The sequence below is a fragment of the Aspergillus niger genome, assembly GCF_000002855.4.
Source record: "Aspergillus niger supercontig An01".
Classification (NCBI taxonomy): domain Eukaryota; kingdom Fungi; phylum Ascomycota; class Eurotiomycetes; order Eurotiales; family Aspergillaceae; genus Aspergillus; species Aspergillus niger.
The window spans coordinates 1,084,438-1,105,851 of NT_166518.1; the positions used below are offsets into that span (position 1 = coordinate 1,084,438).

Here is a 21,414-nt window from a genome sequence, read left to right on the forward strand (position 1 = left end):
GGGGGGGGAATACACTTCCAGTAGAATGAATGGCGTGTGTCCTCCGGAGTTTGCGAAAGGTGTGGAGGAGAGAAGAGGGGGGAAAATAGGAATGACAAAGGGACGACAACAACCAAAAACATATCCTTAGAATATCTCATTCCCAGCAAAGATAAGGAGACCATGACCGGGATTCGAGGGGATTGCGTCAACGAAGGGGTCTGGCCCACGGCTCGCGACCATCACGGCCATCCTCATTCCACCACACGGGAGGAACTTGTCCTTAGTGTCCAGGTAGCTGCACTGCCCATTGCCTTCCTCGAGCACGTCAGCACTCCCAATTTCACGACGATCATCTTTCTGGTCGAATGACTGGCCAAGAGTTACCGCTCAGTCCATCGGGCATATCAGAGACGGTGTCACTGAACACGTACTCCTGGAGATGCGTAAGATGCTGCAGTAAACACACGCAGTGAAACGGTCAGTCATCCTGAAAGGAAGGAAAAAGACATGGCAGGTTGCAGCGCTTAGCGTCAGGGTCCAGCCATTCCATGGTCCATCTTTGGCCCATCTTGGGATGATCCTCTCCCCGATCGGGCAATCTCCCCTCCCGTGTGCCCCTCTGGATGGCATCATCAATCCTGAAAACTCTGGATCTCCAGGGAGTCCAAGAGTCAAACTTGCGCCAACTCACCCAGTCAAAGTTGGCAGTAACTGCGCGATATCCTGGCGGCGGGTAAAGCGTGGAGACTCCGTGGGGACTCGAGTTGAGACTGATTTGAGAGGGATCTTCCTGCCTGCCTGCCTTCTTCTGGTGTGAACTTTCACCCTTCCACCATGCGCCATGAGACCTGAATACTGTCTGCAATAAAAGAAAGTCCTACACATGGCATAGTTTTACTATCAGTACTTACTACATTGGCTCCTCGATAATAAATAATACGAGGATGGGTCTTTCAAAGCAGCCGATCGCTAACTGTTGTAGAACAAACAAGGACCAATTGCCTCGCATGCAAACAAATCCAGATGAACTTCCTGACCAGATATCCAATATAGATTCTCTGTAGCTTCAAAAATGTGAAAAGCGATTTTATTAAATTATCCAATGCTCCAAAGAGGAATAAGATCGCTTGCGCTACTCGTTTGTTATGATCAACTGGTCAATAATGGGACCTCCCCGTTCCTGTCAGATGGTTGTCACGTGTCATATTTCGAGTCAGGAACCAACATTTTACCTGCCTCAGGCATAAAACTAGGCGGTATCCCATACAGAAAGCGGTCCCAAGCGGCAGTTCTGATTTTCGGCGATAACTTTTTTTTGTCGGCGAAAGGAATCGCAGAGTTCATCGGCAGTGTGAGCCTCAATTTCTTTACCTGGCCGACCGTTTCTCTTGTTGCTTTGAGGGCCTGGTTTGTGTCTCCCTGTTTCGCAAATCAAGTGGTGTTTCTGTATACCCACTGCAAACCCGCAATCTGTGGTCCCCGCCGCCGTCTACGAATTTTCGTTCGCGGGCCATCGAGACCTTTCTGCGAGCGCTCATTTACATACCCAAGTCAACCCCCTCCCCTCTCCAGGGTCACAGGAATCAGCCTCCAACATGCCCCGCAAAGCTATTGATTCCCGTATTCCGGCCCTCATCCGAAATGGCGTGCAGGAGAAGAAGCGGAGCTTCTTCGTCGTCGTTGGCGATCGCGCAAAGGATGTCATCGTCCACCTCCACTATATCATGTCGAGCGTCGACGTCAAGCAGAACAAGTCCGTGCTGTGGGCCTACAAGAAGGATTTGCTAGGATTCACGAGTCACCGGAAGAAGCGTGAGGCCAAGATTAAGAAGGAGGTTAAGCGCGGCATCAGAGAACCTAACCAGGAGGATCCGTTCGAGCTGTTCATCACCCTCAACCAAATCCGCTACGTCTACTACAAGGAGACTGAGAAGATTCTCGGTAACACCTACGGAATGTGCGTGCTTCAGGACTTCGAGGCTATGACCCCGAACTTGCTTGCCCGGACTGTTGAGACTGTTGAAGGAGGTGGTATCGTCCTGCTGCTGCTGAAGGGCATGAACAGCTTGAAGCAGCTCTACACATTGTCCATGGATATCCACTCGAGATACCGCACTGAAGCCCACGACGATGTCACTGCTAGATTCAACGAGCGTTTTATCCTATCTCTTGGTAGCTGCGATTCCTGCCTGGTTGTGGATGACGAGTTGAACGTCCTGCCCATCTCCGGAGGGAAGAGCGTGAAGCCGCTGCCTCCGCCGGAGTCGATCGACGATACCAACATTGGCACAAAGAAGGAGCTGAAGGAGATCAAAGAGAGTTTGGCAGAGTCCCAGCCTATTGGCTCGCTGGTCAACTTGGCTCGCACTGTCGACCAAGCGAAGGCGCTCTTGACGTTTGCCGACGCAATCGCTGAGAAGACCCTTCGGAGCACTGTCGCTTTGACCGCTGCCAGAGGTCGCGGTAAATCCGCAGCTCTTGGTGTTGCCATTGCGGCCGCTGTGGCGCATGGTTACAGCAATATCTTCATCACCTCGCCCAGCCCTGAGAACTTGAAGACCCTCTTCGAATTCGTTTTCAAGGGCTTTGATGCCCTCGGCTACCTCGACCATGTTGACTACACCATTCTTCAGTCGACCAACCCGGACTTCAACAAGGCCATCGTCCGTGTCAACATCCACCGCCAGCACCGTCAGACCATCCAGTACATCCAGCCCCAGGATGCCCACGTCCTGGGTCAGGCTGAGCTGCTGGTGATCGATGAAGCCGCCGCCATCCCTCTCCCTCTGGTCCGCAAGCTGATGGGACCGTACCTGGTCTTCATGGCCTCTACCATTAACGGTTATGAAGGAACGGGCCGGTCCCTCTCCCTGAAGCTGATCCAGCAGCTTCGCGAGCAGTCCCGGGGAGGCGTCAAGGTCAGCGGTGAAGATGATATCGACGTTGCGGATCGTGCCACGGGCAAGGCCGCCAAGAACATCGACAAGAGCCTGGCTGGACGGTCTTTGAGGGAGATCACCCTTTCGGAACCCATCAGATACGCACCGGGTGATTCGGTGGAGAAGTGGTTGAACAAGGTCCTTTGCCTGGACGCGACCCTACCCAAGTCCCGCATGAACACTCAGGGCACCCCTCACCCCTCGCAATGTCAATTGCTGCAAGTCAACCGTGATACCTTGTTCTCCTTCCACCCTGTTTCCGAAAAGTTCCTTCAGCAGATGATGGCTCTCTACGTTGCCAGCCACTACAAGAACACGCCTAATGATCTTCAACTCATGAGCGATGCGCCCGCGCACCAGCTGTTTGTTCTCGTTCCCCCGATTGACGAGGAAGCCACCAAGCTCCCTGAACCCCTCTGTGTCATTCAGGTTGCGCTGGAAGGTCGCATCAGCCGACAGAGTGTCCTCAACAGCCTGAGCCGCGGCCAGCGGGCGGGTGGTGATCTGATTCCATGGCTGGTCAGCCAACAATACCAGGATGAGGACTTTGCCGGTCTTTCGGGTGCCCGAATTGTCCGTATCGCCACGAACCCAGAGTACCTGAGCATGGGATACGGCTCCCGGGCTCTAGAGCTGCTCATTGACTTCTACGAGGGCAAGTTCACCAGCCTTTCCGAGGATATCCCCGAGCCGCAGGAGGAGATGGTCCGGGTGACTGACGAGGAGCTGACCAACTCCAACCTCCTGGACGACAACGTCAAGGTCCGCGACATTCACACCATGCCCCCATTGTTCGGCAAACTGTCTGAGCGTCGCCCCGACGCTCTCGACTACGTTGGTGTCAGCTTCGGTCTTACTCCATCTCTGCACAAGTTCTGGAAGCGCTCATCCTTCTCTCCCGTCTACCTCCGCCAGACCCCCAACGACCTGACTGGCGAGCACTCATGCGTGATGCTGCGCACCCTGACCTCCGGCTCCAACGATGCCGCCTGGCTGGGCGCCTTCTCGCGTGACTTCCACAAGCGTTTCTCGTCTTTGCTGTCGTACCAGTTCCGCGAGTTCCCCTCCGTGCTGTCTCTCAGCATCTGCGAGTCCGCCAACTCCGGCGCCAAACTCGACCCCTCTATCTCTCAGAGCCCCCTGACCAAGGCCGAGCTCGACGCCGCCTTCTCGCCCTTCGACCTCAAGCGTCTCGACAGCTACGCCAACAACCTCCTCGACTACCACGTCATCCTCGACATGGTCCCCACCATCGCCGAGTACTACTTCTCCGGCCGCCTCAGCGGCAAGGTCAGCCTGTCCGGCGTTCAGCAATCCATCCTGCTCGCCATTGGTCTGCAGCGCAAGAACCTTGACACGATCGAGAAGGAACTCACCCTCCCCTCGTCTCAGCTCCTCGCCATGTTCCTCAAGATCATCCGCAAGGTCTCCACCTACTTCCGCAACCTTATTGAAGGCGCCGTCGCCGAGACCATGCCCGCAGAGAAGGCCCCCTCCGCTCGGGTCACCACCGAGGCCCACGACGAGCTCCCCGACGAGCGCTTCAAGCCCCTGGAGACCAGCCTGGACGATGAACTCCGTGAAGGTGGTCAAGAAGTCAACGAGGAGCTTCGCGAGAAGCAGCGCGCCTTGATCGACGCTCTCCCTCTTGACAAGTTAGTCCCCCCTTCCTTCTTCCTCTCTCTTCCCTCAATAATACCCCATCATAATCATTGAATGACAATAACTGATTTACAGTCTCCAGATACGAGATCAACCACGGTAGCGCGGCATGGGAAGAAGCCGAGAAGCAGATCCGCAGCGGCGGTGCTTCCACCGTCAGCGTCAAAACTAGCAAGCAGACCAAGCGCAAGAAGGGCGAGTCGGCTCGTGAGATCTATGACCAGGAGATCGATTCCAAGAGACAGAAGATCATTAAGAAGGGGACGGAGGGGAAGAAGAAGAAGCATTAGTTATGTGCTTTCTTCAATCACATTTCTTGCCTTTTTTTCCCCTTTTATCTTTTCATACTATACTTGGCTGTTCCAAGTGGAAATGTTCTTTTTATGCATTGATTAGATCATGGTGTTATGTGTGTGATTTTATTCCTGAATCTTGTTTTGAATGATGTATAGTTGTATTGTATATATGATGTGGGTGGGTTTGAAAAAGTCTTAATTGAATCTTTAGAGAGCTTATTTCTACATGAGTGTTCCAATACAAGTTCATCCCGATTAGTGGAATTGAAGTAGCTGACAGTAGATGATATGTATGCTTTTGATACTCGATATGGGAAACCAGCTAGTAGTACTTATTTGACCTGATAAACACCTGTGCTAATAAACAAATTCATGCACTCCATACGGACCATATGTTTTACAATTCGTCGTGGTCGACCGCCGGCTTCTCCTCGACGGGTTCTTCAACCACTTCCTCGACCTTCTCTTCGACCTTCTCCTCAACTACCTCTTCAACGACAACGCCATCAGGCAACTTCTGCTTCTCACCCTCACCCAGCCTGATCGCATCAATCCAAGCCTCGACACGCTCCTGGCCGTACTCTGCGCCCTCAACCGAGTCATACCGGCGCCACCAGCCACGGCGTCCATTCACAGCAACGATCTCCACCGAGTTATCCTCAGGCAGACCAAGCCCAGCGCGGAGGGTCTTAGCTCCGCTATTGATAGCCGGGACACTGTAGAACGGGAAGAGCTTGCTCTTACGGACTGCGTGCTTGTGCGAGATCTCAGCGAGACTGAGGAGGGCGTCCTTGGCCGGAGCCGGGAGCTCTGCGTCCGGCTCACTCGGTTCAGGGAGGAGAGCCAGCACACAGGTACCGGATTTCGGCATCAGACAAGCAGCCTCGAGGGCTTCCGCAGTGGGCAGGGTACCAATGGGGGGAGCCGGAATGGGCACACTGGCGGGTTTGGCCTCGTCCGAGACAATCTTGGAGTCTGGAGAAGGTTCGGTGGATTTCTTCTTGTTGTTATCGCGGGGCGCGGTCGAGCCCTTGGGAGCAGGATCCGGGTTAGGAGCAGCGGCTTGGCTGAGGAATTCGACCATGGGCTTCTTCTTCAGTTCGCCGTCGTAGACGATGGGGTCTTGGCCGCCTCCTGGGAGTAGGACGAAGGTTGGGAACTCGGTGATGCCGAATTTCTCGACGGCTTCGGTTTCCTTGTTGCGGACTTGAGCGACTTGGATGGAGCCGAGGAAGTCGATGGCCAGGGCGCGGAGGAGTGGGCTGGTGGTGCCTTTCTCCGTGAAGAGGATGGCCTTGGGGGATTCCTCATCCTGCGCGAGCCAAGTGTCAAGGTCCTTGTCTGTTGCGCGCTTCACATGGTTGGGAATCCGGTCGACGACTGCCTCGACAATCGCTTTGGCACTTCGTGCGCCCTTGTAGTCTTCCACGCGGGGCTTGCCGGGTTTCTTGCCGGGGGTGACGATCTTGAGGGTAGGGAAGCCCTGGACGCCCATGCGGCCGCAGAAGGGTTTGTTGTCGTCATAGTCGCAATTGACGGCGGCGACTTTGGCCAGGCCGTCGAGATTAGTTGCGGCTTTTTCGTAGGCGGGCTTTAGGTTCTGGCAGTGGCCGCACCAGGGAGCGTAGAATCTAGAGGGAGAGCGGGGAGGTTTAGGATTGTGGGAGGTAGATGGGTAGGGTGATCGATGGCTTACTCTACGATCTAGGAGAGCTTATTAGACTTGTCTGTAGGCAATTGTAATAACCTGCACAGCTGTACTTACCGAAGTGTGATTGGAGTTTGCAATGAGCTGGTCGTAGTTCTTCTGGTTGACCTGCAAGACGGGGGACTTCTTCGTATACAATCCATCGGCGTTGACGGGCAACGCCGCCAGAAGCGACGTGACGAAAAGCAACGCAGAGCTGGGCTGCAGCATGATTGCGGGTAAGGAAGATGCGAGAGGGGATCCAAGAGTAGCAGCTAAAGCATCACCCAGCGGGGATGAATCGAGGAAGAAGAGAGGGAGAAGAGAGGACAGAAAGAAGTAGATAGAAGCAAGGTGTCCTGAAGCTCTTGGCATGTGACGCGAAATGTCTTAAGAAGTAATATTGAATTGTATGGATTTGGAATGGCGGCGGATCCGTCCGTTCGATGTTCCCCGCCATCACACCAGTCCATTGTTCATCCCCCCATGAATGGCATCCATTCTCTACGGGATTGGATTCAGTTAACTATTCTGCAAAATCCATGGCGTCGGCAATCCTGTCTTCCGGGAAGCCTCCATGAGCACGAGCTCCGTAGCTCCGGGCCCATAAGATCCTTTGTTTATGCGGAGCCCTTACCTATCTACTTAAGCGTTAGACTAGATTAGTTACTACCTGCTCCGTACTAATCGAGGGTCTCTTTCTTAGTGCTCGGAAGCCAGGCACTTCCCCGCCTCACCAATCCTCAAATTACAAACGAACATGTCCATTGCATCCCCATCTGAAGGCAAGGGCATGGCCCTTCTGCCCAGGGAGATCTTCTGGCTTGTACTGAAGCATCTCGAACCCGGCGATGTCCTCCGTTGCCGACGAGTGTGTCAGTCCTGGAACGTCGCCTTTCGAATTGGCGCCAATCTGCTTCCAATGTTAAAGAAACGATACCCATTAGCTAGAGAGGTGCGGCAATTAGACTCTGAAAGCGCAGAATCACTCGAAACGCCAGAATACGACGTTCGCATATCCCAGATCTTCGATAAGGTCACGGCGAAATACGACTATCTAAGCCGAGTAACGCCCCAAACAATGCACAGGCTTAAGCTCTGCGATGACTTCGGAATCACAGGCGAGAGGAACTGGTTCCCCGTCCAGCCCTGGGAGTATCACGCCAGCCATCTCATGCAGCGCATCGATCGACCCTTCGGCGAGACCTTCTGGTCCTACGACGACGGGCTCCTAGTGTACCCAAGTGCAGACCATTCATGTCTCGTCCTGATGGACATGGAAACCGACAGGAAATTCATGGTCCCTTTCATGATCGTCGGGAGAGTAATACGCCGAGTCCGGCTTCAGAAACGAGTGCTTGTCATCGAATGGGCAGAAAACAAAGCCTACCACTGGCTCAACGACAGCGACGGTGTCCACCGACACTTTGCTACCTCGTTCGACGTAAACCAGAAGGAAGATGGCTGGCGCGTTAATTTTCGTAACGAATGGAAAATCATGTTCCTCGGGCATCCTCTGAGCGAGCGAGATCGGTTCTACTCCACCCATACCCAGACCCATTATGCCATCTACATCTGGCAACCCAACCGCAGCCTCTACACTGCAGACGAGGACGCCCCTATTGAGTCCCTCTCTGTATGGGACATTTCCAAACCCTCCGATTACCGACCTTCTCTAGACCCAACAGGTCGCTTGCGAGTCGAGTCCGGAGGTGGAGAAGAAGATCTCGGACCAACCATTATCACTCGCTTCGGGTTCAGAGAACTAGGCTTCTACGGCGTCCGTCAGCGAGGACTCCCAGCAATACAATCCCTCAACATCACCGACGACGATCAATCTATAGAGATCCTCGAAGGCACATGCGCGGGCCGCTCACCGCAGGTTCTTGTTCCTGATGAATGGGAATCTGAGGTGTGGGTTACGACTATCCCAATCGTTGGCGAGGGCCCGTGCCGACGACGGCGCGCTGACTTTCCGCTGCCACCGTATCGAGGAAATTGTAGCTTGCAGACTAATCCTATCACCTTTGCTATCTGCGATGAGCCGTGGTATTCTATTGTTTGTGAGTCGTATGATGAGCAGTCTCAGGTGGGTTATTGTCTTTACTTGGAAGAACAAATATGGCCGGTCGAGACAGCTATGTTCTTGGCTGTTGGCTCACCTGAGTATGCACCCGAGCCGGCAAACGTCTTGCCTGAGAGCCTTGTAATGGAGCTCACGGCGATGGGGAAGGTTTGTGGGACAGAGGACTATCTGATAGGTCAGAGCCACAATCGTGAGCTTGTTATTTTCAGGTTTGATAGATGAGGTGATGGGTCATTACTGAGAAATATTGTATTGCATTTCTTAAGCTCACTAGATTAGGTTTTTATGAATAGTTAACGAAATGAAAAAGCGTCAGAAATACCCAGTCTCCAATAACAGTGAAAGGGAACATAGACCACACTCTTCGTCATCCCCCATTAGGAAGAGCCAGGAAAGACCACCGCCAGCTCCTACCAGCCCAGCGCAGTAACATCCCATCCCTCCAGCAAATCCCCCACCCCCTTACCCACAGCAGCAGCAGCAGTCAACCTACACCCCACACACTTCTCAATCCCACATCCAGGGCAATTAAGCATGTAAAGCGGCTGTCGAAGATGGCACCCTTTACACTTGTCCCGGCCAAATCTCTTCTCCCAACCGCCCAGGTGGAGGCAAGCCGATGTGTCTTGCTGCTCCTTGGTGAGCGGCTTCGCCTCCGGGAACGTGAGGCGGACACATTCTAGCCAACCGCAGTACATGTCGAAGACCATGCCAGTTAGCTCGAAAACGAAGTCCTGGCTTGTATAGCTGTTGCCTGGGTCGTCGAGTTTTGAGTAGAAGTGGAAGAGGAGCGGGTCGCCGTTGTTGATGTTAGCGGTCGCGTTGAGTTTGATGGAGGGGGAGGTGAGTAAGGGCATGACAGAGGGGGAGGAAGGAAGATTTATAGAACTGGGTGAGAAGATGCTTGAGTCGGTTGGCTGGGGCTTGTTGCTCATATAATGAGTGACACAGACACCGCCAGCTTCGTCCAGGACAGATTCATCATCCGATTCTCTAGCACATTTGGCGGTCACGTACTCGGTGCTGTCAGAGCAGCTCGAGGCAGGCTGTTCGCTCGCAGTGTGAGAGAATTTGAAGAAATAAATGTCTGCTCCATTGTTATGGCCGCCATCGTCGTAGCAATCGTCCTCCTCATCGGAGTGATAGTACCCGTCATCGTCGTAGCGATCCACATCATAGGAATTGCCGTGGTGCTGAGTAGGTGCTCCTGCTCCTGGGCCTTGGGGCTGCTCATCATCTTCGTCCTCGTCCTCAAAATCGTCATTCTGGTTCTCTCCACGGCGGTTGTCATCTTCTTCTTCGTCATCTTCTTCGTCATCCTCATCATCTTCCTCCTCATCGCCTTCACCCTCACCTTCATCCTCATCTCCACCGTAGTAGGCGGCCTCTTCTTCGTTGTAGTAAAAGTTTTCGTGCCACTCTCTGGGAACATCGGGCCCAGCCTCTTGGGATCTCCAGCAATATTCATTGCCGTAGCCACGAGCAAACTCTTTCTCATCATGTTCGAACTCTTCTTCGTCCTCCCCGTTCCTCAGCCTCTCCTCATCCTTATCGACATTAGCCTTCATCGCCATCTTTCTCTTTTCCACACTGGCAGCTTCCTGATTGCGAAGATACTCCAGGATGTCCTGAAAATGCTGGGGTTTCTCAAATAGAACGCCACCGTCGTCCTCAACTCCTTCATCTTCCTCACCTTCATCATCTCCATTCCCACTTCTCATACCACCCGCAGCCGCAGCAGCTTCCGCGGCCTCCGCCTCTCTCTTCAACTGTTCACCTACTCTTATCTCAATCTCCACGCGAGCTTTCTCTACCAGAGACTCAGGAGCGAATGGATCCATATGAACACTATGGCCGTACTTGTACTTGTACAGTTCCATAGGATCGGTGAGATCGCAGTAGCGCTTCCCGCTCGTAGGTCTCCAAGTTCCTTTTTCCCAGTCTTCGTACTCGTCGTCAGATGCAAACGGGGTTGAATGGAAATAGTATCCAGCTCGACGAAGGCTATCGTCGTGCTCTTGCTTCCGGATGGGATCGCGGAGGGTTTCGATGGCTTCTTGGATCTGCAGTATTGTGAGATTCAGCTTGCTTTATTGCTCATAGGATTGTGTGATGATGATGGTCATCCGAGGGGATGAGGGATGGATTTGCATTGTGAGGTTCAGATCATCATTCTTTTTGATTCACTCACCTTCTGGAACTCGTCGTTAGAGACATCTGCACTGCCGGTGCCTTGCTTGTCCGGGTGATGCTTCAGTGCGAGCTTCTTGTACGCGCTGTTGATGTCCTTTAGAGTTGAGTTATGAGAGATACCCAGGATCGAGTAGTAGTTGGTCACGCGTGCAGCGGAATACATCTTGATCAAATGACTTGATTCCTGAGGTTTGTAGTAAATGTGCAGTATTGGGGATTCAAGAAGGCGTAGGCGTGAGGGGAAAGTGACGGGCGTCGCAGGTAGGTGCAGGGAGAGAGGAAACAAACGCCGAGAGGGGAGTGTTGAGAGTCCGGACACATTTGGGAAGGTAAGCAGTGAATGGAAGGGACTTCCCCCACATACGTGAAGTTCAGAGTGCGTGAATGCAAACGTGTTGAAGTGACGGGAAATTCCCGTTTGATATTCCCGCCTATGTTGTGTAATGACAGCAGCAATTCATTCACACTACCAATCGATCGGTCATGAGAACATAGGAAAGCAAGGACAAAGAAAAGATAGTGATAGATTTTACAGGCTGACAAGCATCTAGGTATTTATGAGTAAGTCTACACACATGGCGACTCCTCCCCACACAAGCTTCATGGAAGCTTTTACATGTCCGCACTGGCGGTGGCACCAGTGATAATCTCAACCAGTTCACCGGTAATGGCGGCTTGACGCTGACGGTTGTACAAGATCTGGAACCTACACGGGATTAGTCTTGAAGCGTGTAGTTGTGTGACTTTTGGAACTTACTTGTTGATCATCTCACCAGCGTTCTTGGAGGCGTTCTGTAGAACATGGTTAGTCTGGGTTCATTTCAAATATCTGAATGATACTTGCCTCCATGGCGTTACGACGAGCCTGTAATCACATTAGTTAATTACTCCAAGTCAATGGGTACTTTAAGCTGGAAAACTTACGGAGATTTCGCAAGCGTGACCCTCAGCCATAGCCCAGAAGAGGTTGTTGGCAAGGGCGTATTCACGGAGGTGGGCCAGAGTCTGGTCATCAGTCTCGAAAGTAGAGAGGTTGGCTAGAGCAGAGAGTTCAGTTTCGGTACGCGCAAAACACATTACAGCTGGTATAACTCACGAGACTGGGTGATAGCCTCCTCAGAGTAAGCCTCAACGGTGCCGGCCTCATAGGACTGGGCGTTGATGAACTGGTTGTAGATGATCTTGACGCTGGCGTAGTCGGTGGGCAGCTGGGAGATCTGGTCGGCAATGGACTGAGCGTCGTTGAAGGTGGGGATGTCCTTGCAGACGTTGGCGAAGCTCAGGACGATGGCGTTGGGGTTGGTACGAGACAGCTGAGCCTTGGCCTTCTCACCGAGGACGACGATGTCGGCATCGGGGTACTGCTGGAGCATGCGACGAGTGGCCTTGCTGAGACCGGAGTGGATACCACCGCAAAGACCCTTGTCGGAGCTGGCGACGACGAGCAGAGTCTTCTTGTCCTCGAGAGGCTTGGTCTCGGCGTTCTCGAAAACGGTGTTGGAGGTCTGACCGTAGGCGCGAGAGTCCTCCATGGCCTTCTGGGCGCGAGTAAGACGGGTGGAGGCGATGACCTTCATGGTGTTGGTGATCTTCTCGATGTTCTTGATGGACTTGAGACGGCCCTCGATTTCACGCAGAGTCGCGAAGTTGGCGGCATTGGGAGGAGCAGTGCTTCGAAAAAATCAGCCATTGAACCATTCTGTTGGTATGCTTGTAGCTCCATCTCCTCTTTGTCCTGTCTGTTAAATGGATTGGTGGAATGGGGTGGTGGGAGCCAGCTGGACAGCCTAGCTTGGGGCAGTGGGAGGGAAACGAAAAGGCGACGGACGGGCGGGTGTTGTGGACATTCCGGAAGAGAAGAAGAACTTACCGGGAGACCGCAATGCTACCAGCCCTCACAGCCGGACGAACAGCACGGGAGAACATATTGCAAAGAAGCCGTACGGTCAAAAAGACCAACGATAAACAATCGTAGAGGGGATAGTGTGGGGAGAGGGGGGAAGGAGGAAGAGGGTAGAGGAATCCTCGTAGGCTGGCGGTTGAGAAGTCGGTGGTTGAAGTTGGACTCCTGTTTCTGTTCTTCCGACAGCCGGCAGCACGGGACCCAACCGCGCTAGTCCCAAACGGGCAGGGGTGGTGGTGAAATGGCTGGTGGTCCGGGTGTCCGGGTGTCCACAGCGACCAGCTATGCAACCCGGCCGGGCGTGCGCGGCGCTAAGCCCAAACGGGCAGCTCTGGAGGTGTCGGGCACATCAGGTGACCTGGCTGCGCGCAGGCTTACGTCGGCTGAGTCAGCAGCGCCACTCAGGCATGCAGGCACCGAGGCGCCCGGAATCGAAATGGAGTCGTCATAATTTCCATACAAACTTCCAGACCCGGCAGCCTTGGCACCTCAGGCTGCCAGCCTCCTCGCACGGCGAGTGGCTGACGGTCCGGAGAAACGTGAAGATCGCCTCAGGCCCCAAAAGACGGCCTCGTTTTCCATTCCATTCCTTCTTCTCTTCTTCCTCTCTTTCCTCTCTTTCCTCTCTCTTCTCTCTCTCTTTTTCGTTTCCCTGTTCTTCCCTCTCGTCCGTCATCTTTGGCTCTGCTGTCTTCTTTTCTCTCTCCTCCTCCCTTCCCCCTTCAGCTTCCTCTCCTCTCCGCTCTTCCCGCTTGAATCTCTTTTCCACCCTCCCCTCTCCGGGTTCTCGTTTTCCTTCCGTCTTTCCCTATTCGGTCTATGTCTGTCTCTCCCTTCTAGTAGACGCTTTCTCGTTGCCCTTAGCCTTCCCATTGGCCAGGCTGCCGTTGCTTTCATCACTCCTTCAAGCGCCAGCTCCGATCTGCAGACTCGCCCTCTCTCGCGCGCGCCCCTGCGCTCTCCCACCCCGGCTTTGCCTGTCTACTCGCTCCTTGGGCCCACGCGCTATTTCTTTCAATCGCCGGGCAACCATGAGCTCCTCGGAAGACGATACCCCACTTGTCCAGGCAAATGGTCGCCGTATCAGTGAGTGTTACTTCCTCTCTTTACTCTCACCTGACCCTTTCCCGCCTCTCTTTTACGCCTCAGTTACCCTTCACTTTCCTTTGTTTGGGGTCAAATTTGCGACTCAATCCCCTCTTTTTGCGCATCGATATCTATAAACCCTCGTGAATGCGATAAGTCTTACACTTCCTCTTGTTGTTTTCAAGGTTCCCATACGGACTCGAAAATGCGCGACGCGACGGAAACAAATGGCCATGTTGACCCAGGCGTATCCATCCGCTTTGGTCCCGTTCAGGCCGAAAATGATGTTGACATGGCGGATGCCGACGCTGCCGCCGTTCCCAAGCGGAAGTCGCGCTCAAGCGTCGGTCAGAGAAAGTCTTACGCCGAACCTGAGAGCAGTGAGGAGGATGATCAACCCTTGGTACGCCAATTATCTCCACGCCAGTTCCTTCGTTCCCCCTATCCTTGCGACGCTATTGCTGTCGCTGTTCGTTCCAGCGGCTGACCAGTCGACAGAGCAAGCGACGCCGCACTTCCGTGAAGCACGAGGACCCCGAAACGGACGATGATGTACCTTTGGCGCTCAATGGAAGAAAGCTTCCCAAGGCGTCGGAAACGGCTATAGGCGAAGAATCCGATTCCGACGTGCCCATCGAAAGAAAACTCGCCTCTCAGAAGAAGAAGATCCAGCAGAAGGCAGAGAAGGATGCGAAAGTGACCCGCAAGCCAGCCCCTCCGAAGACTACGAAGACCGCAGCAACCAAGAGGCAGACCAATGGCGTGAAAAAAGAGCCCGAGGATGTGAAGCCTTCGACCGTCAAGAAGACGGCCAAGCCGACCAAGGCCAGTGACAAGGCTGCATTGTCCTCGCAGGTGAAGCGGGCTGCCTCCAGCGCCAAGTCGACCCCCGTCAAAAAGGAAGAGAGCGAGGAGGCTGAAGACGCCGATGAAGAAGAGTACAGATGGTGGGAAGACCCGACCAAGGGTGATGGTACGATCAAGTGGACGACACTCGAACACAACGGCGTGGTTTTCCCTCCTCCGTACGAGCCACTCCCCAAGAACGTCAAGATGAAGTATGATGGCATCCCTGTCACTCTCCATCCTGATGCTGAAGAGGTGGCCGGCTTCTTCGGCGGCATGCTCAATGCGACTCAGCATGTTGAGAATCCCACTTTCCAGAAGAACTTCTTCATGGATTTCCGCGATATTCTCAAGAAGACCGGTGGCGCAAAGGACCCCAAGGGCAATAAAGTGGACATTAAGGACTTTCACAAATGCGACTTCCAGCCGATCTTTGCCTACTACGACAATCAACGTCAAGAGAAGAAGGCTTTGCCTCCGGCTGAGAAGAAGCGTCTGAAGGCTGAGAAGGACGCTCAAGAGGCCCCTTACATGTTCTGTATGTGGGACGGACGGAAGCAGAAAGTGGGAAACTTCCGAGTGGAACCGCCTGCTCTCTTCCGTGGACGTGGTGAGCACCCCAAAACTGGCCGCGTGAAGTCTCGCGTTCAGCCGGAGCAAATCACCATCAACATCGGCAAGGATGCGCCTGTCCCGCCTCCTCCGGAGGGCCACAAGTGGAAAGAGGTCAAACATGATCAAGAAGGCACATGGCTTGCCATGTGGCAGGAAAACATTAACGGCAACTACAAGTATGTCATGCTCGCGGCCAACTCTGACGTCAAGGGCCAGAGTGATTACAAGAAATTCGAGAAGGCTCGTGAATTGAAGCATCACATTGGTCGAATCCGCAAGGATTACCAGAAGAACCTCAAGCACGAGCTGATGGTCGAACGGCAAAAGGCCACGGCAGTGTACCTTATTGACCAGTTTGCTCTTCGTGCTGGTAACGAGAAGGGTGAAGACGAAGCTGAGACTGTGGGGTGCTGCTCGCTCAAATACGAGAACGTCACTCTCAAGCCTCCAAATAAGGTCGTCTTCGATTTCTTGGGTAAGGACAGTATTCGCTTCTATGATGAGGTCGAGGTCGACGCGCAGGTCTTCAAGAACCTCAAGATCTTCAAGAAAGCACCCAAGAAGGAGGGCGACGAAATCTTCGATCGGCTGACTGTATGTACTCCGGTTCGCTCTTTAATGACACTGCTAACAATCACGCCTAGACTTCCGCCCTCAACAAGCACTTGTCGGCCTACATGCAAGGTCTGACGGCAAAGGTGTTCCGTACCTACAACGCTTCCCACACTATGTCTACGCTGTTGAAGGACATGAAGGCGACGGGTAACATTGCAGAGAAGGTGAAGGCGTACAATGACGCCAATCGCAAGGTCGCCATTCTCTGCAACCATAAGCGAACTGTGGCTGCATCCCATGCCAATCAGATGGAAAAGATGAGTGAAAGGGTAAGTTGGCCTGCGGTGAACTCTACAACTGGGACGTATTGCTCATGTCTATTTTTTAAACATTTTTAGATCAAGGGACTACGGTACCAAAGATGGCGTCTAAAGCAACAGATGCTCGATCTCGAGCCTAGCTTGAAGAAGAAGAAGGGCGCCAAGTACTTCGAGATGGACGAAGATATGGACCTCGAATGGGTGAAGGAGCACCAGGCCTTCCTTGTGGAAGAGCAGCGCCAGAAAATCCAGAAAAAGTTCGAAAAGGACAATGAAAAGCTTGCTGCAGAAGGCGAGAAGGAAATGAAGGCCACTGAGCTGGAGAGCCGTCTCCAGGTAGCGAAGGATCTGGAGAAAAAGTTCAACAAGGAGAACAAAACCGGAAAGGTGGAAGCCGAAGGCAAGGCCCCGACTGTCGATAAGATTGAGGCAGCGATCACCAAGCTCGAGCAGCGCATTGAAACGATGGAGCTTCAAGCTCAGGATAAGGAAGAGAATAAGGAGGTCGCTCTGGGAACCTCGAAGATTGTAAGTTTCTGTCCCTTGCTCTGGCCGATGGTTCTTGATCGACTAACACTACATAGAACTACATCGACCCTCGTCTTACTGTGGTTTTCAGCAAGAAGTTTGATGTTCCTATCGAGAAGTTCTTCTCCAAGTCCCTCCGGGAGAAGTTCGAATGGGCCATCAAGTCGGTCGACGAGGATTGGGAATTTTAAGATTCCCTCGACCGCGTCGCAACTAACTTCGACAATCTTTCCCGCTCGATCCATTGATCTTGATTCCGGATGCAGATTGTTTCCTTGATTTATTTTCCTCTATTATATTCTTCGGCTACATCGGCGGTGAAACGGATTGTCTTACGCATAATGCATTTTGGAGCCTTATATTATTGTTCTTTCTCCTAGTTCTCCCTCTTTTTCTTTGCTTGCCACATCTATCTCCCAAAAGCCACCCCTGCCTTCTTGTCGCTGTACACTCCGCCTCAATTTATTGTCTCGATTCATTACGATGAACATGCAAGAGGGCCCATACACAGCATCACCAGTTTTCTCGCCACCTCTGGTCTTGGTTCTCGCTACGTCTTGGAAATTTTCCCCCTCGTTTCAAGTTTTAGCCTTCCATTGACCCTACAGATGAAGATAAGAAGAATAAACGAAAAGAAAAGAGTTATACACCCGGGAAACTCTATACATCTATCAATATATTATCAATATATACAGATTTACACTCAAGGCATTTATTTGGAGACCATAGTAGTCAGTAACATGTAATAACGAGTTTAGCCAAGATGAACGACCAGATATGACTCATGATAGCTAAGATCTCATTCAATCTTCTGTAACATGAACAAAACAAAATCCTGTCATCTTAAGTGTAATTCTTCGCCTTTGAGATCCATCAATCTACCTATCAGATTATTCTTGTTTGTAGGGTGCAGTAGTAGTAAAACAGTTGGCGAACAACTTCATTGTATGGTAGCTTTGATTAATGCTACCATGCTACCAGAAAGACCTGTTGCAAATCATGTGATATAAGGGATAGGTAGATATATGATGGTGCTATATTCTGGTTCTGAACGCTAAAATTCAAGATAGATGGGTTTTGAACGCTAGCGATCGGCATACCACACTTATAGCAAACATCTAGAGTTCTGTCATGCCTCGTGGAGGTGGAGAAAAAGTGAAGGGTACAGGGAACATATCAGAGTTGAGGGTGAGAGGAGAAAGGGTGAGAGGGCAGTGGGTGGGCATGCATCCAAAGTACGCAGGCGAGACAAGCTGGATTATGTAGGTAATGAATGATAAAAGACGACCATGAGGGATGGCAGTCTGTGGTTCACATTCGAGGACAAGGCTCAACCTATCCATAGTGTATGTAATGTGACATAAAAAAAAGATAAAAGTAGTCTAAATGTGCATGATGTTCATAATCAAAAAGGCACACCATCCAGCCCCAGCCAGTGACAGAAGAAATATAAATGCAAGAAGGATATAGAACATACCAGTTGCTCAAGAACGGAAACCCAGAGACCCAAACAGAATATTACAGATTACATGCAGAAACGGTCCGTGGTATACAACATGCGAACTTGAGATGAGTGGATGCGGATGCGACAGGTCTATGTGCTTTTTTGCCCGAGGGTAAGGTCGAGTCAGTTGTGTTCTGAGGGGCAATTCGTGGTCATGCACGGTGGGAGTAGAACAGCTCTCATATACGTCATCAACCTCGCTGATATGCTCGTATAGAGGTCGGGTCGAGAACATGGGAATAGGAATATCACGTGTTGGGTCGTCTATGGCCACCAGCCCATTCGCTTGTAACTGTCAACCATATCTCGTACGGCATCAGCGTTGAAGCGCTCTCGGGATGGCTTCCACCCAGTGGTCGTCTCGAATAGCGTCCCATCCAGACACATGTCTTGGTCCTTCAGCACATCCTTTTCCAGGAACGGGCCAATGGGCCCAGGCCGTTCAATCTTCTTCTCTTCGAGCAAATCAGCCCACCCCTGTAAGCATTCCTCGTTCATGTCATCTACAACATCGTCGAGGTTCAGTTTCGCAAACTGGGAAGCTAGAGAACCCAAAAAGTCACACTTGAGCTTGAAGACCTCGGACAGAGCCTGTGCGATATCTTCCTGACGAGTATTGCCGTGGTCGACCACGTTGAATGCAAGGGGCGCTGAACCGTCCGTGGGAGCGCTTGCTCTCCATTCAGCCGCTTTCCACAAGGCGCTGGCCGCGTCCCTGACATATACGGTGTTGATCTTCAGATCCTTAGTGTAAAGAAGCTCCAGATCCTTCTCCAGCTCCAGGTGAACGCGAGCAAGGCAGATTCCCATTGCGAAGTAGCCCGAGTCGTATTCTCCGTAGACGTGGGGCAGACGAAGCAAGCAGTAGTTAAGACCTGGAATCTTTTGCAGCTCCTCGCTGGCCTTCATCTTCCACTTGGCCAGCTTGTGCCACGGCTGCAGCTTGTCATCTTCCTTACGCGGACTTGAGCCGCCCTTGTAGACGTGAGCGGTTGAGCACTCAACGAAAGAGCGGATACCTCGGCGGGCGACTTCGCGACCCAGGGCGACAGTGAGGGCGTAGCTGCGGACTTCGTAGACGTCATCGGGTTGCGAATGCCTGGTTTCCCCTCCACAGTTGATCACATAATCAAATTGTTCACCATTGGCACGGTCAAAGATACGAGGGAAGTGCTCTGAGTTTCAAGGCGCAAGTTAGGAAAAAAAAAGCAAAGGAAAAAAAAAAAAATAAAAAAATTCTCCTGGTCGGCTAGGACAATAGGTTTTGGGCACTCACGTTCACGGCTGGCATCAGCCTGGACGAATTTATCTTTTGAGCAAGCTTCCTGGAACTCAGGGGCCAACCACGCCAGCTGAGGCAGGACCTTGTCAACTAGTCGGACTTCCGAGGCCAAGTTATTTTCATGCAGGTAGAGAGCGAGATGGCGACCGATAAATCCTATAAGATAGAAACCCGTATGTTAGCGAGGATAACCTGGATATCGGGGAGGGGGGTAGAGGGGGGATGCATACCTAAACCACCAACGATCAGGACGGCCGGCTTCTTGCTCTGTTCGTCGGCCATTGTGGGAGGAAAAGGGTAAAGTAATGAGATTGAAACCAAGATAGGACCACTCTGTGGTACTTTCTCTTCTAGTAGCCTCGATGCGATCTGTGGACTGCTGGCTGTATTGACACCCCGCACCCGAGCGCGAACAAAATCGAAGAATGCGGGGAGGAAAAGGGGGAGGGGAAGCAGAGAGGATCACCAAGTAAGGGACAAGAAAGGAGCTCGGAGGCAGTTAATCTGATGTATTTGCCGACGGCAGGAAGTCACCGAAAGGTTTGAGTTAAATTCCACACGGAGGTCTTAAAGGGGAGGAAGAAAAGGAGGAAGCGGGAGGAAGAATGGGAAGAAGTAAGAGGAGAGAAGAGGAGGAGGAGCAGGAGGAGCAGAGGATGATCCTTTTCCGGGATTAAAACCATTTATCAGAATCACCTGCTCTCGCTCAGATCAACTTCAGTCCCAGTCCCAGTTTCAGTCCACTCTCCTCCTTCAGGAATCTCGTCATACACTCCCTCCAAGCTAGGTAGATAAAGAAACGAGCTAACAAATCATAGTCATAGCCTTAAACCTGTCATGGCTTGACCATGGCTGCACTACACTGTCCACTATCGTCCCCGGCTGAGACAGGTGCCCTCTTTTGACACTCCCCAGAAGTCGGAAACGATGATGCTCTTGTTGCTGGTACCCTTCCTCCCTTCCTCTTATCTGACGGCTAAAATGGTCTCCCACTCTCAAGGAGAAACTTAGAACTAACTCACCGAGGGTGCCAGATGGCGAATGCACTTAACTGACTATAACCGGCCTCAGGTAACCCCTCCCTACACACTATCCTTCAAATGGCAATATTACAACGTTAGCTCTGGCTCAACTCCTCATTTACTATAACCAAGCTCCATCCTTCGTTATCATTGTCACCCTTGATTTCCCGGAGTCTAAAAAACATAATTACCGCGGATAACGCTGGACGACCGGAAGCGCAAGTGAAAGTCTTCCTTACGAACCCAAGCGTACGCCGAACGAACTCCGCTAGCGCTGCGTCTAGAAATTTCGCCAGCACGGTGGATGTTCCCGCTTGATTATTCCCTCGTACAGTAGTGGAAAATTTAGAGTCCTCGGGAGACCCGACCAGAGCCGACAAATTAATTCTTCATCTCCTCCCCTGCCAAGCGCGCGTTGTGGGACGTTTTCCGTTCTTCAGGGACACCGTCCGATCATAGTCCCGCCGCTTAAGTGGGTAGCAGCAGGCCTAAGAGGCTAAGAGGCTTAGAGGGTAGGGGGGTGGTGGAGGAACAAAGAGAGGAGGTACTGCAGGAAGATTCGAAAGACGCGAATCCCTTCGGAACATGAAAGGTCCAGAATAAGCAGACGATCACTCGCCACCACAACAGGGCGGACGTATCATTCCTAAAGCCCGAAAAGTGATCGCGACACGGCCAGAAGGAAGCAGCGCGAAGGCAAGTGTGTGATCACCTACAGGGAATAATCAAATGATCTGCGTCTCATATTACGAGTCAGGGCTGGTGGGGAATCGTTCCAAGATCATTAATATTATTGTGCGTCGCGCAGTTAGTTCCTTTCCTGCGCATAGCTTCGGCATCTGACTATTTCCAACCACACCCTGGTTGGTTGGGAAAGGTCAAAGCCAAAGCCGCTCACTGTCACCTCC

At 52.2% G+C, this 21,414-nt stretch overlaps 7 protein-coding genes across 7 annotated transcripts; 3 read left to right on the top strand and 4 right to left on the bottom strand.

The window, feature by feature from the left end:
* Window positions 1-1,577: 1,577 nt before the first annotated feature.
* An01g04590 (uncharacterized protein) lies at window positions 1,578-4,873 on the top strand (the record flags this gene model as incomplete). The annotated part of the gene is made up of 2 exons (XM_001388849.3): window positions 1,578-4,576; window positions 4,666-4,873. The coding sequence occupies 2 exons, from the start codon at window positions 1,578-1,580 to the stop codon at window positions 4,871-4,873; spliced, it is 3,207 nt and encodes a 1,068-aa protein (XP_001388886.1).
* Window positions 4,874-5,276: 403 nt separating this feature from the next.
* prpA (PDI related protein A prpA-Aspergillus niger) lies at window positions 5,277-6,797 on the bottom strand (the record flags this gene model as incomplete). Its single annotated transcript, XM_001388850.1, has 3 exons — window positions 5,277-6,510; window positions 6,576-6,583; window positions 6,645-6,797. The coding sequence occupies 3 exons, from the start codon at window positions 6,795-6,797 to the stop codon at window positions 5,277-5,279; spliced, it is 1,395 nt and encodes a 464-aa protein (XP_001388887.1).
* A 529-nt stretch (window positions 6,798-7,326) lies between these two features.
* An01g04610 (uncharacterized protein) lies at window positions 7,327-8,874 on the top strand (the record flags this gene model as incomplete). Its single annotated transcript, XM_001388851.1, has 1 exon — window positions 7,327-8,874. One exon carries the CDS (start codon window positions 7,327-7,329, stop codon window positions 8,872-8,874), a length of 1,548 nt encoding a protein of 515 aa, XP_001388888.1.
* Window positions 8,875-9,062: 188 nt separating this feature from the next.
* Window positions 9,063-11,008, bottom strand: An01g04620 (uncharacterized protein; the record flags this gene model as incomplete). Its single annotated transcript, XM_001388852.1, has 2 exons — window positions 9,063-10,715; window positions 10,844-11,008. The coding sequence occupies 2 exons, from the start codon at window positions 11,006-11,008 to the stop codon at window positions 9,063-9,065; spliced, it is 1,818 nt and encodes a 605-aa protein (XP_001388889.1).
* A 449-nt stretch (window positions 11,009-11,457) lies between these two features.
* Window positions 11,458-12,771, bottom strand: An01g04630 (uncharacterized protein; the record flags this gene model as incomplete). Its single annotated transcript, XM_001388853.3, has 6 exons — window positions 11,458-11,551; window positions 11,603-11,637; window positions 11,690-11,710; window positions 11,770-11,882; window positions 11,942-12,516; window positions 12,716-12,771. The coding sequence occupies 6 exons, from the start codon at window positions 12,769-12,771 to the stop codon at window positions 11,458-11,460; spliced, it is 894 nt and encodes a 297-aa protein (XP_001388890.1).
* A 1,008-nt stretch (window positions 12,772-13,779) lies between these two features.
* An01g04640 (uncharacterized protein) lies at window positions 13,780-16,889 on the top strand (the record flags this gene model as incomplete). The annotated part of the gene is made up of 6 exons (XM_001388854.3): window positions 13,780-13,834; window positions 14,020-14,237; window positions 14,333-15,889; window positions 15,940-16,179; window positions 16,249-16,698; window positions 16,755-16,889. The coding sequence occupies 6 exons, from the start codon at window positions 13,780-13,782 to the stop codon at window positions 16,887-16,889; spliced, it is 2,655 nt and encodes an 884-aa protein (XP_001388891.1).
* A 1,577-nt stretch (window positions 16,890-18,466) lies between these two features.
* An01g04650 (uncharacterized protein) lies at window positions 18,467-19,766 on the bottom strand (the record flags this gene model as incomplete). Its single annotated transcript, XM_001388855.3, has 3 exons — window positions 18,467-19,377; window positions 19,479-19,640; window positions 19,715-19,766. 3 exons carry the CDS (start codon window positions 19,764-19,766, stop codon window positions 18,467-18,469), a joined length of 1,125 nt encoding a protein of 374 aa, XP_001388892.1.
* Between the last annotated feature and the right edge of the window lie 1,648 nt (window positions 19,767-21,414).